The following is an 11,054-nucleotide window of genomic DNA, read 5'->3' as shown; positions in this document are numbered from 1 at the left end:
GACGGGAAGCTAAGTTGGGGGGGGGAAATAACTGACAGCAGATAATTGTAATTCTAGAATTGCATCGAGCGTGGGACACGTCTCCACGCTGCGGATATACTGCATAAATAATAGGGTTTTTATAGGAGCTCCGTTTGAGCACAGGGTAATTCAATACATTCCCCATCTCCCATCCCCTCTATAATTCCTAGCTTGGTGGAGGAAGGCAAAGCATCGAAAACGAATGCATATGAAAACCGACAAATAAAAGTAAAATGCACATATAAAAATCAACTCAGCTGCTGGTTTATATGGAGAGATGGGTGAGCGTAGGCAGTGTCTGGGAACACTCGGGTCCTTGAATCTAAAGTCAGTGCAGGATCTTTTAGTTTATAACCCTCCACAGATTATTTTCCGCGCTGGGGTGAATCACTTTGATGTATTCATAACCCAGACAAGCAGGAAGGTGTGTGCGATAATTAAAATCCACTGGAGCAAATTCCATGGAAACCGTTTGCAAACGGGAAGACAGAGCACGGGGAGGGGGAGAAATAGAAAAAGAAAAAAGAAAAAGAAAAAAGTTTTGAGATCATAATTTTTCCCCTTTTTCTCCCTCTTAAAAAAACAGAAAGGAGAGAGATTCGCGGAGTCTGGAGGGGTTGTGCTGTCTGCCCTCGGGGTGACGCTGGAAGGGGCAGCGGCGCCCGGCGGGTGGAGGTTCGGGCAGGCCGGGCGCCCCTCCCTACCCTCGGAGGGGGCCAAACCCAGAAGCGTTTTTGCCCAGGGTATTTTTCCGCTGGTGGATGTGGGGCGTCCCGGTGCTGTGTCCCGGCGCCAGCAGGTGCCCAGGGATTCTCTCCTCGGGGCCCAATCCTGAGCTCCGGGGAAGCAGCGCCGGCTGCATCAGCTTCGAGGGGAACAGGGTCTGGCCCTGGTGCCCAGAATACAGCGGGACCCTCTGAGGTCCGGAATGGCCTGAGGGAGCCCCGTCACTGCACAGGGCAACGGGCATCCCGGAGCCCTTAGCAGCGAGGAGGGGCACAAGGCATGGTCTCCGACCACCAAGTCTCCATCCGATCCTCTTGATCGCGGATTTTCTGCATGTAAATACAACCTCAGCAAGGCTTTGCTCCCCCGAAGCTTTCCCATGTGTTTATTAGAAAGTTATTACCTCGGGGGGGAAAATCGTTTTCAGTCCTTAAGGGGAAAACTGTTAACTGCTTTGAGCAGAAAGACATCTGATCTCTCACAACTATCCCCTGCCAAACAATAAATATCTGATCGTAAATTAAATACCTGCGTAGAGAGGGAGAAAACAACCCTCGGCGGGTGGGAAAGGAGACGCTCGTATTATGCAATAGTCACGGCTCATTGTACACTCACTGTCTTAACGAGTGGATGACACCGGTGCGATAAATAGGAACCATTGTCGGGTGACACAGAGGACAATTATAACGCGTGGTTGCACTTACTGCCCGTTTTCCGCACCGAATATAGTGCTTCATCTCATCTACCTTCCCCGTGCATCGGGAGATGGGCTCTGAGCCGGGCGGGGAAAGCCCCCACGCCCTCCCCGGCGCCGGGTGCAGCCTGCCCGGGACGGCGGGACATGGACCCTCCGGGGGTGGCTGGAGGATGCTCTGGGAAACGGTTTCCACCGCAAGCCTCCCTGGAACGGGATCCGCAGCTAAAAACCATCAGCCAAAACGGTTTCAGGAGTGCAGAAGACCCAAGAGGAGGATCTAGATCGAAGCGCCGGTAATCAGACCGGATCCCTCGGAACCTCGGATGTTCAGCTCGTTTTAATTCCTTTCTAGCGTCTAGAGATAAATGCGTAATGTGTATTATTACAACGCCTTTCTCTTGGCTCCAGGTCTTATCTGGAACAAGGCGATGAGACAAAAATCTCCCAACATCTGACGCATCAAATATTACCTCGGCGTACACCTCGTTTCGGGATAAAAGTTAGACCTCAGATTCCGTTTCCCTGCCTTTCTTTCTAGTCAAATCGGGAGCCTTTTCCTCTTTTCTTAAAGGATTTTTACACTTCAACCTCCCGGCAGCACGTTAAAAGAAAAAAAAAATTTTCTTAAGAAAATGACTTATTAACCGAATCGATCATAAAACGGGGTTGCCCCTCCCGGAGAATAAATGTGCTCCCCCCGCCCGCGGGCGTTTGGTCCCCGCGGACAGTCTGTGAGGGACGCATGTTCTGAGGACATAGAGCATCATCGTGTAGTGATCCGAATGGGTTGCTTCCCGATTTACACCGATGGGGCAGAGGGCACCGGGGGTGCTGAAGAAACCGGACAGTTCCTCCCCCCCCCCCCCCGCCAGGTCACCAGCACCACCTATCACAGACTAATTATGCTGTGGAATTTCGTGGTGGGGATGCTGCCCACGGCCTGACGGATACGGGACCGAGGATGCTGTGGCAGTGCCTGCCCGTCGCCTCCCTCCGCCCTCAGGCTGGGAAAGGCGGAGGTGGGCCGAGGGGCATCCTGAAGCCCGGGGGGGAAGGGGGAAAGGCGGGAGGCGGAGCTGGCCGGGACGGGCCGTTGCTGCTGCTGCTGCTGCTGCTGGAGCCGGTCAAACTGCACAGCCACTTCCCCCAGGAGCTTCCCTTTCATCTCCCCGCTCCTGGCGCCTGCAAAACAACCTCAGTTTGTCTGCAACGTCTCTCCTCCCCCTGCTCTCCCTCCCTCCCCGTCCCACTCCAGCTGAGAGCCCCAGGACTGGAGCGCCCAGAGCCCGCCCCGGCTCACGGGGGCTGATGCTGCCGGAGGCGGGGGGAGGGGAGGCTGGGGGGCACCGGGGGGTTAGGGGCTTTCTGGGCATCCTTGGGATCCGACCCTGCTCCGTGCGACGCTTTCTGACGGCGTCTCGGAGTTGGGGGACACACGGGCTGGGAAACATCCCCGAGGAGGGGCCGTCCCGAGAGCCGGGCGGCTGCCGCCGAGCCCCGACGGCTGAGGCTCCCCGGGAGCCGAGCGGGGTCTCACCGGGGACACGAGGGGGGAGCCCGACGCAGGGGAAACCTCCCAGACTCACGTCGGTTCCCCGGGCCAGGAGAATTCGCTGCTGGTCTGAGGCTGGGTGGCTGCTCTGAGATCCTGAGTAGGGGGAAAGGCTTAATTCTGAGAAATATCTCCAAACCCCGTCTGGACGAGATCTCTGCCCTGCATTCAGTGCCTTGTGGGGCTTCATTCCCCTATGTTTAACTGATAGGAGGAGGATGAAGGAGGGGAGGGGTAAGGGAGGAGAGAAACCTCCAAGTTCAGACTTTAGACAGAAAATGTTCCAATGGGCTCACACTGGAAAGAGTAAACGCCATGAGCAACCCCGGCCATGCTTTGCTATCCCAGGTGCCCCTGTGGCACCCAAAAGCCAGCCAAATCAGGCTGGATGAGCCAACTTCTGTTCTGTGCTTCACAATTCTGTGAGAATCTTGTCCCTTGGTCACATTCCTTCCTCCAGCCTCCTAAAACATGACCACACAGAGAAGTCTGCCCAAGCCCACAGGGATGGCGTGCAAGCTTGTGCACCCAGGCCACAGCCAAGCCTTCAGAGAGAGAGGCTGCACCCAAGGGACGTGATTGGTGTCACCATGACCTGCCCTTCTGCGAGCTCTCCCTCCCCAGGCGCCCTTCCAGTGGGCATTGACTTTGGGAGCACAGTATAATTATCTGTAGCGTTTTCAGCAGCCCCACAATGGCTTTCTACGGGCAATGCATTGTTCTTGACACACATACATTGTTCCTGCATGTCCATCAATTCTCATTTACTTGTCACGGTGCAGGAAGCATGGAGAAGGGAAGGGGAGAAAGGGGGGTGTGGAAAGAAGAATAAACTCAACCCCACAGCAGCAGGAGAGTTTGCAAGGGCAGAGTGGGCTGTTTGTAGACTTGCATCTTTCTGTGAGTACCTCCCAGCAAAGACCTGAGCTCTGTGGAGAAGTGACAAACTGGGGAGCAGAGCAGCTAGAGAGGCATCAGTTTGTGGGATCAACTATTATTTTCAACCCTGGAGATAAGCCCAAATCAGGGCTCTCTTGCTTGAAATGTTGCACGTTTCCTCAGACAGGTTAGTTGGGCTGAGGCAGTGAAAGGCATCACCTCTCTTTACAGATCTGGCCTAGCTTTAATCCTTAACCCATCGAGGTCTGCAGTAACACTGCCAGCAATAAGAAATGAGTGTGCAAACCCTACTATTAGCCCTACTGATGAGTGGGGTTTTGTAACATGGCTTCTGGTACACGTCCTCCCACATGCCTTCCCACAGTGCAATCACATGCCCTGGTCCCAATTTGCCATCATGGCACCAGGTGAGATGATATCAGGGCTGGGGTGGCTCAGATATTTGTTGGTTAACTGGGGGTGTTGGATGTAAGAGGTTGGGGGAGCCCTGGAGCCAGCACAGCACACTCAATATGTCCCATTTCTCGGATGCTATCCGGACTGGTCTGGGCAGAAGAGTATGTCCCAAAGAAAATCCACGTCATACAGATTCCTCTCTCAAAATCAGCTCCCGAACAGGCAACAATCAGCTTTCCCTCTAGGAAAAAGTATAACCTCCCAGGCTGCAGAGGGACAGGGAAGTTGTGACTCATGTTAGCAGTACTGGGGGCTTTCAAGACTGCTGCATGGTCTGGCAGGAAGGTTGGGAGAAAAAAGCTACTGAAATCCTACATGTTTTGTGAAAGGCTTAGAACCAGAACCACACAGGGAGCAGAGTCCTGCAGCCACCCAGGACTGAGCCCGCAGCTGCCCCCGAAGTCAGGGCATGGGGCAGCATGTTCCTCACAGTCCCAGACCTGGGCAGAGGCACTGCCGCCTTCACGGAGTATTTTGGGGGTTTAGATCCCCAGATATAAGTAACACCGAAACGTTTCCCAAAAATCTGGTGTTCCTGGATGATAGAAAATAATAATAATAATTCCAACAAACACCCGAGGAGGTTGTGGGCACAGCATGAAATAACGCCCAGTGTGAGATTAAAATAATTATAAAAAGAACAATATGTATGTGCTTTTATCCACGCAGTAATTAGAAACGCTTTTTTAAGGATAGTCTTTATTCATACCACTGGTAGGAAGTCAAAAAGTGAGAGAATCGCTTTCATAGTACTGGTTTGATATGCCTCTTAATTAAGGGCTGCGTGCCCCTAATTTATTAAAGCTCATCTATTCATCACGTGTGTAATTGACGCTGGGAAAAAAAAAAAATCATAATTACAGAGCTGAGCACGGCAGGGTGGTTTTACCCGGCTCGGGTCGTGCTGCCGAGGAAACGCAAACAAAAAAAAACCCTTTTCTGATTAAAAACAAGCGGCTCCCAACAGGCGCCCGCGTTTCGCCCCGGGGGCGTTTCTCCGAGCAAGGGGGTCCAGCATCCAGCACCCTCTCAGAAAGTCACCTTGTTTCTAGGGAACCCGGCCGGGGGTCCGGGCAGACCCAACTCCAGGGGTTGGGGAGTGGATGGGGGCAGCGGGGCTGGGGCGCGGCGGTAGCCGACGGGGCGGCGGGAGCGCGGCTGGGGTGGGGGGGGGACCGGGGTGGCCGGGAGGAGCCGAGCCGGCGGCGAGAGGAGGCAGAGCCGCGATCTTCTAAAGTTTCCTCTTCGCCTAATCATCAGCCTTAATTACCCCGGCGGCTTTTTGCTTTTTTTTTTTCCCCCTCCTTGCTGCGGTATGATTATAGCCCCGGACGGCTCCAGAACAGCGCAGCTCCGCTGGCTGCCCGTGTCATTAACTCCTAATTCATTTCGGAGGGGACGGGGGGAGGAGGGGGGAACACCCCAAACAAAATAAGCCCCGGGAAAAAGAAAAAAAAAAGAAAAAAAAAAAGAAAAAAATAGAAAAAAAAGCCAGGGCTGCTCCCCGCCCTCCCGCTGCCGAGCCAATGGCCTGAGTCACTGCTCCACGTCAGGCCCCAGCGCCGGCCCTGATTGGGCCGCGGGACGTTTGCTCCACTTCCCAAAGGAGGAAAGAGCCGGGGAGCCCCCAGAGGGGGAAAAAGGGGGGCGGCTCTGCGGCGCCTCACTCGCGCAGTCCCCGCGCAGGGCCGGGCAGAGGCGCAGCGCAGCTCCCCGGGCGGCCCCGCTCCAGCCTCCCTCCGCACCCGCGATGGCTTCTCCTTCCAAGGCGAAGGAGGTTTTCTCCTCCGACGAGGAGGGCCCGGCGGCCGGCGCCGAGGAGCACCACAAAGTCAAGGTGTCCAGCTTGCCGTTCAGCGTGGAAGCCCTCATGTCCGACAAGAAACCCCCCAAAGAGCTGCCGCTGGCCGCGGCGGGGGGCAGCGCCGACGGGGCGGCCGTGGGCACCTCCAGGAACCTGCTGCTGCCGGGCCACGGCTCCCGGGACGCGCACAGCCCCCCCGGGGCGCTTACAAAAACCTTCGACACCGCGTCGGTCAAATCGGAGAACTCGGAGGACGGCACGTCCTGGATCCAAGAAGCCGGGAGATATTCCCCTCCGCCAAGTGAGTGGCCGGCCAAGCGGCGGCGGGGGCAGCGCGGGGTTTCGCGGCGGCCGTGGGAGCCGGGGCAGGCGGGCACCGCTCCAGCCCCGGGCTCAGCGACGCACAGGAGGGAGCTAGATATATACATATATATATATATATATAATATTTTATAGATGTAGCTATATCTACGTGTGTGTGGTGTTTGTTACGTATTTGTTCATATGTGTGCTATATTTTTATACATATATGCACTTATATATATGTATATATAGCAGTGTGTGTGTGTGTGAATATATAATACGCTTAAAGCCATACGTAGACCAGGGTCTACCGCGCACTATCTCCCTGTCTGACACGCGGCTCGCCAGCTGCCACTTCGTACATTTATGTTATCCCGTTGCAACGGGAACTATAAGTAATTCCTGTCTTCTTCTCCCTTATACCAAACGTTGCAAAGCAGTCTGTTAAACTCGGGAATTATCCCTTCCAGTCTTGCGCGCTTTCTGCGCGCTGTCTCTGGCCGCGGTCTCTCCTGGCACGGTGTTTGTTTCTCTCTCCCTCGTTGCATGCGGTTTGTCAAAGTTTCCCGAGCTGGGCCTGACGTCTTCAGTCCTGCCATCTCTCCTAACCCTCTCCCCTTAGGGACAGGCGATCCGGAGGTGACGGGTCACTTTTTAAACGCTTTAGTTTAGTTCGAGCCGTTCTGCTCCGAATTTCGCTTTCGGTGCGATTCGTTTAAAAAAAATTAAAATTCAACAGCTTTTAAAAACTAAAAAGCCCCCAGATTACCTTCAGGAAAAGGTGAAAATCGTAACCCGGCAGTGGTAGACGCCGCCTTCCCATCCCTGGGAGCCTTGGCGGCTGTACACCTGCACAGTAGATCGATCCTCTCTCCTCCACGCATCCTTGATTTGCCTGGTGCAAATTAAATGCTCTGTTTTATTTACGTTAATGACTTTACAGACGCGAACTGCCGAGCCGGATAGTCTCAAAGATTTTGCTCCTGTGATCTAATACTGCGAGAAAGAAGTTTAGTGCTATGGAGGCTCCTCTTTTTGGGGGACATTACGATTTGGCTTTCAGACGCTTCCTTTCCTTTACGATAACCCTGAATTAATTTGTTTTCTAACGTGCTGGGAGAGGGTCCGGGAGGAAAGCAGCCCCCCCGTGTCAGTCAGCCCCTGCCCAGCGCCGGTTTGCGATTTTCATGTACCTTCTAGTAAGGAAAAGCATGAAAAGAAGCGTGTGCTCCCAGACCTCCTCCTCGAACGCTGCCCTAAACCCCAGGCTTAGACAAGGCCTGATCTTCTCCCGGTACTTTGTGCCCCCCTTCAAAATCCCCCCTCTTTCTCCATTAAAATCGGCGGCTCGTGGAGATATGCAAAGTAGCTTCGTAAAGGACCTCGATAGCTGGGGCGTGCAGGTCGGGCGATTTCTGCGGGATTTGGGGCCAAAATTGATGACCGGGGAAGGGAAAGTCCTTCAGCCTTGATCATCATCTTGATTCTCCATCTCCCCGGCTCTCGGCCCCCTCGGAGCCGCTGACAGCACTTCCACGAGAAGCCTGTCTGTCCGTGGAGGGCTTTGACATCAGAAGTACCTACTCCCTTTATTAGTGGTAGTATCAGGGGTGGGATGAACTGGGGGAGAAGCTGTAAGTGTTAGATTTTGTGCAACACCGGGAGGGAAGCGGTTGTTTTTGTCCGAGGTTGGTCTGAAAACGGAGGATAAATAGTAAAAAACAAACCCAAAACACAACCCAGCGAAACAAATCACTGCAGCGAGTGCTTTGGCTGGCACGGGACGAACGTAATTACAGGGGCTGCGGTGGCGACGGTCCCTGCTTCTTATCAGGGCTTGGCAGTCACTTGGGGGATAGTGAGGGAAGAAGCCCGTGGATGTTTGAGTGTATTCCGGGGAAGTATTTGTCCGTGATATAATTCAAAAGCACGTTTTTGCATTTTCCCCCCCGTGTGCAGCAGAAGTCGGGACGGGTCGGGCTAACGCGGGGAAGGCGCTGGGAGCGATCCCCAGTCACCCCTGGCAAGCCCACCCCTCCTGGAAGGAACACACGCCCCTCACCCCCTCCTTTTTGTTTTTTCCTGGATTTTTTTAGTGCTTCACTTTGAGAAAATAAAGAACTTGCGTTTGCAAAGAGGCAGTGGAATAACGGGGTGATCGGCCGTGTATTTAGTGTGGATTTTGTGTAGTTTTAGCTCAGCGCAGTTTTAGGAGTGTCACGGTGAGCACCGTGGTTATTCAAAGCCCCCCGTGTGATGGTAACATGGTATTTGACAGGTTGTTTTCTAAGACGACTTTATTTTTCGTGTTCAGTATCTACAAGAGGAATAAGGAGAGAAATTTATATTTTTTCCCCCTGTAGCTGTTCTCTCCTTCCCCTTTCTGAACTTTTGAACACTCTCCTCGTGGGATTTTAATTGCATAATATTCACTTAAACAGCTTCGCGGTCTAGTTTATTCCAAAGAAAAAAAAAATAAAAAGAGGAAAGCGAAAGGGATTCAGAAAACATGATGTGCAAATCCTGACAAGTGTTTGACCCAGACACTGCAGCGTGTACAAAGTTTAACAGCCTCTTAAGAGCAGCCCGTGTGTCATCTTCTGTGTCAAGCTGGAGAGTCAAGAGTGGTTTGTCGGATACCTCGAGAGTGATTGGAAACACAGCCAAATTGCTGAGCTTTTCCAGTCAGCCTCACGCTTTTTAGTTATTCTCTAGATTGCAAAATTATTAGTGAAATGCAAAATAAATCCAGAGACAGGGCAGCCGTGTGCCATCCCGGGCACATGTGCCGAACCTGCTTGGGGTTCTAAGGCAAGCACAAAAGGTGATAGATTTCCTGACTTGTTTTGGCTATGGATGCAACAGTTATGTATTTGGGTTCTCTTACTTGTCAAATGTCATACAAGCTAAATGTTGAATGAAAAGTGCTCTTCCTCCTTCTTTTCTGATGCTTTTCAAAACCCCGAAAATATTTCTTGAAAATACATTTTTAAGCAGAGATAAAACTTCATATTGGTTTCAAGAGAAGAAACACTAAGAAAAATGCCTGGTTATCAAACTCACAAAAATTATCAGACCCACTTCTTCAGTTGCCGGGGGAAAAAAAAAAAAGATAAGGTTGAATTGTTGCTCTTGGTGGAGAAATCCTGGAGCGGGGCTGGGCTTGTCTCTTGCACCACTGTGCTTTTGTGGATCTCCTGCTTCTGTGCCTGTGTTTGTCTTGTGATTTGTTGGAGTTACTCCTCCAGTTCTGCAGCTACCAAGGCAGCTGTTTTGTGTGCTCTGGACCCCTATGATGTGACTCCCCAAGTGATCTGCTGTGTGTCTTTCTATGAATCCTTTGTGCCCTCTTTGTCTACCAGCTGTCCTTTTGAAATCACAGAGCATAAATTTCACTGCCCAGGACATCTCCTGAAGTCCTGTGAAGGTATATTTGGCCAGGAAGAGATTTCCAGAGCCACTTGCAAAGGGATCCTCTGTTTTGAGGGCATCACCTGGTGGGATTCTCCTTTCAGATACCTCTCTACTTCCCGCCCCAGCCTTCAACTGCAGCACAACTCTTCAGAGCACCCAGGTCTCCCTGCTTTTGTCATAACTGGCCTTTCCCTTCCTTGCAGGACACCTGAGCCCCACTGCCTGCACCCTGAGGAAGCACAAGACGAACAGGAAGCCCCGAACACCGTTCACCACTTCCCAGCTGCTGGCTCTGGAGCGCAAGTTCCGCCAGAAGCAGTATCTGTCCATCGCCGAGAGAGCCGAGTTCTCCAGCTCCCTCAACCTCACAGAGACCCAGGTCAAAATCTGGTTCCAGAATCGGAGGGCCAAGGCCAAGAGACTGCAGGAGGCTGAGCTAGAGAAGCTCAAAATGGCAGCGAAGCCCATGTTGCCGTCAGGGTTCAGCCTCCCTTTCCCCATCAACTCTCCCATCCAGGCTGCCTCACTGTATGGAACATCCTACCCCTTTCACAGACCTGTGCTTCCTATCCCGCCTGTTGGACTCTATGCTACTCCCGTTGGATATAGCATGTACCACTTATCCTAAGAAGATCAGAAAGACAAAGCGACAGTGAGACAGACTTCCTGGTGGATCATATCCAACCCCAAGAAGGCAGTACCCCAACTGGTGCTGGCCGTTCTTTCTGCACGCTTCTATCTGCCATCCTGAGTGTACAGGAGTTTGTGTTAGCAAAGCAAGGCATCCTGTATGCTACAGGTTGGGTGTCTTCTGAGAGTGCTCTGAGCACTGAGAGTCTGATCCTCAAAGAAAAAAAATATGTAAAAGCAAACATAAAAGAAAAGCATTTGAGAAAATGTAGGGGTTTTATACAGTGCACGTAAAACTAGAATAAAAACGGGTGAAAAAGCAATCACATCTTCTGGAGGCAGAGATTTCCTGACGCTTCCTCATGGGGCCCAACACATGTTTAAAGTAAGAGGGGTGCATGCCCTAAAACCCACACTCTCAAGTGTCATCACTTAATATGGGAGCAGGGGGGAGGGAAATAAAAAGGTATAATCGAGGTTTTGTTGTTTGGTTTTTTGTTGTTTTTCTTTTTTTTTTTTTTTTTTTTTAAGGAAAGCAGAGCCCTTAGCTA

General features: G+C 52.2%; 1 protein-coding gene across 1 annotated transcript; it reads left to right on the top strand.

The window, feature by feature from the left end:
• Positions 1–6,001: 6,001 nt before the first annotated feature.
• Positions 6,002–10,501, top strand: MSX2 (msh homeobox 2; the record flags this gene model as incomplete). Its single annotated transcript, XM_084268560.1, has 2 exons — positions 6,002–6,457; positions 10,077–10,501. The coding sequence occupies exons 1-2, from the start codon at positions 6,103–6,105 to the stop codon at positions 10,499–10,501; spliced, it is 780 nt and encodes a 259-aa protein (XP_084124686.1). The 5' UTR covers positions 6,002–6,102.
• Positions 10,502–11,054: the final 553 nt, after the last annotated feature.

This window comes from Gallinula chloropus (assembly GCF_964237585.1).
Source record: "Gallinula chloropus genome assembly, chromosome: 10".
Taxonomy (NCBI): domain Eukaryota; kingdom Metazoa; phylum Chordata; class Aves; order Gruiformes; family Rallidae; genus Gallinula; species Gallinula chloropus.
This window is presented reverse-complemented; position numbering and strand designations above follow the sequence as displayed.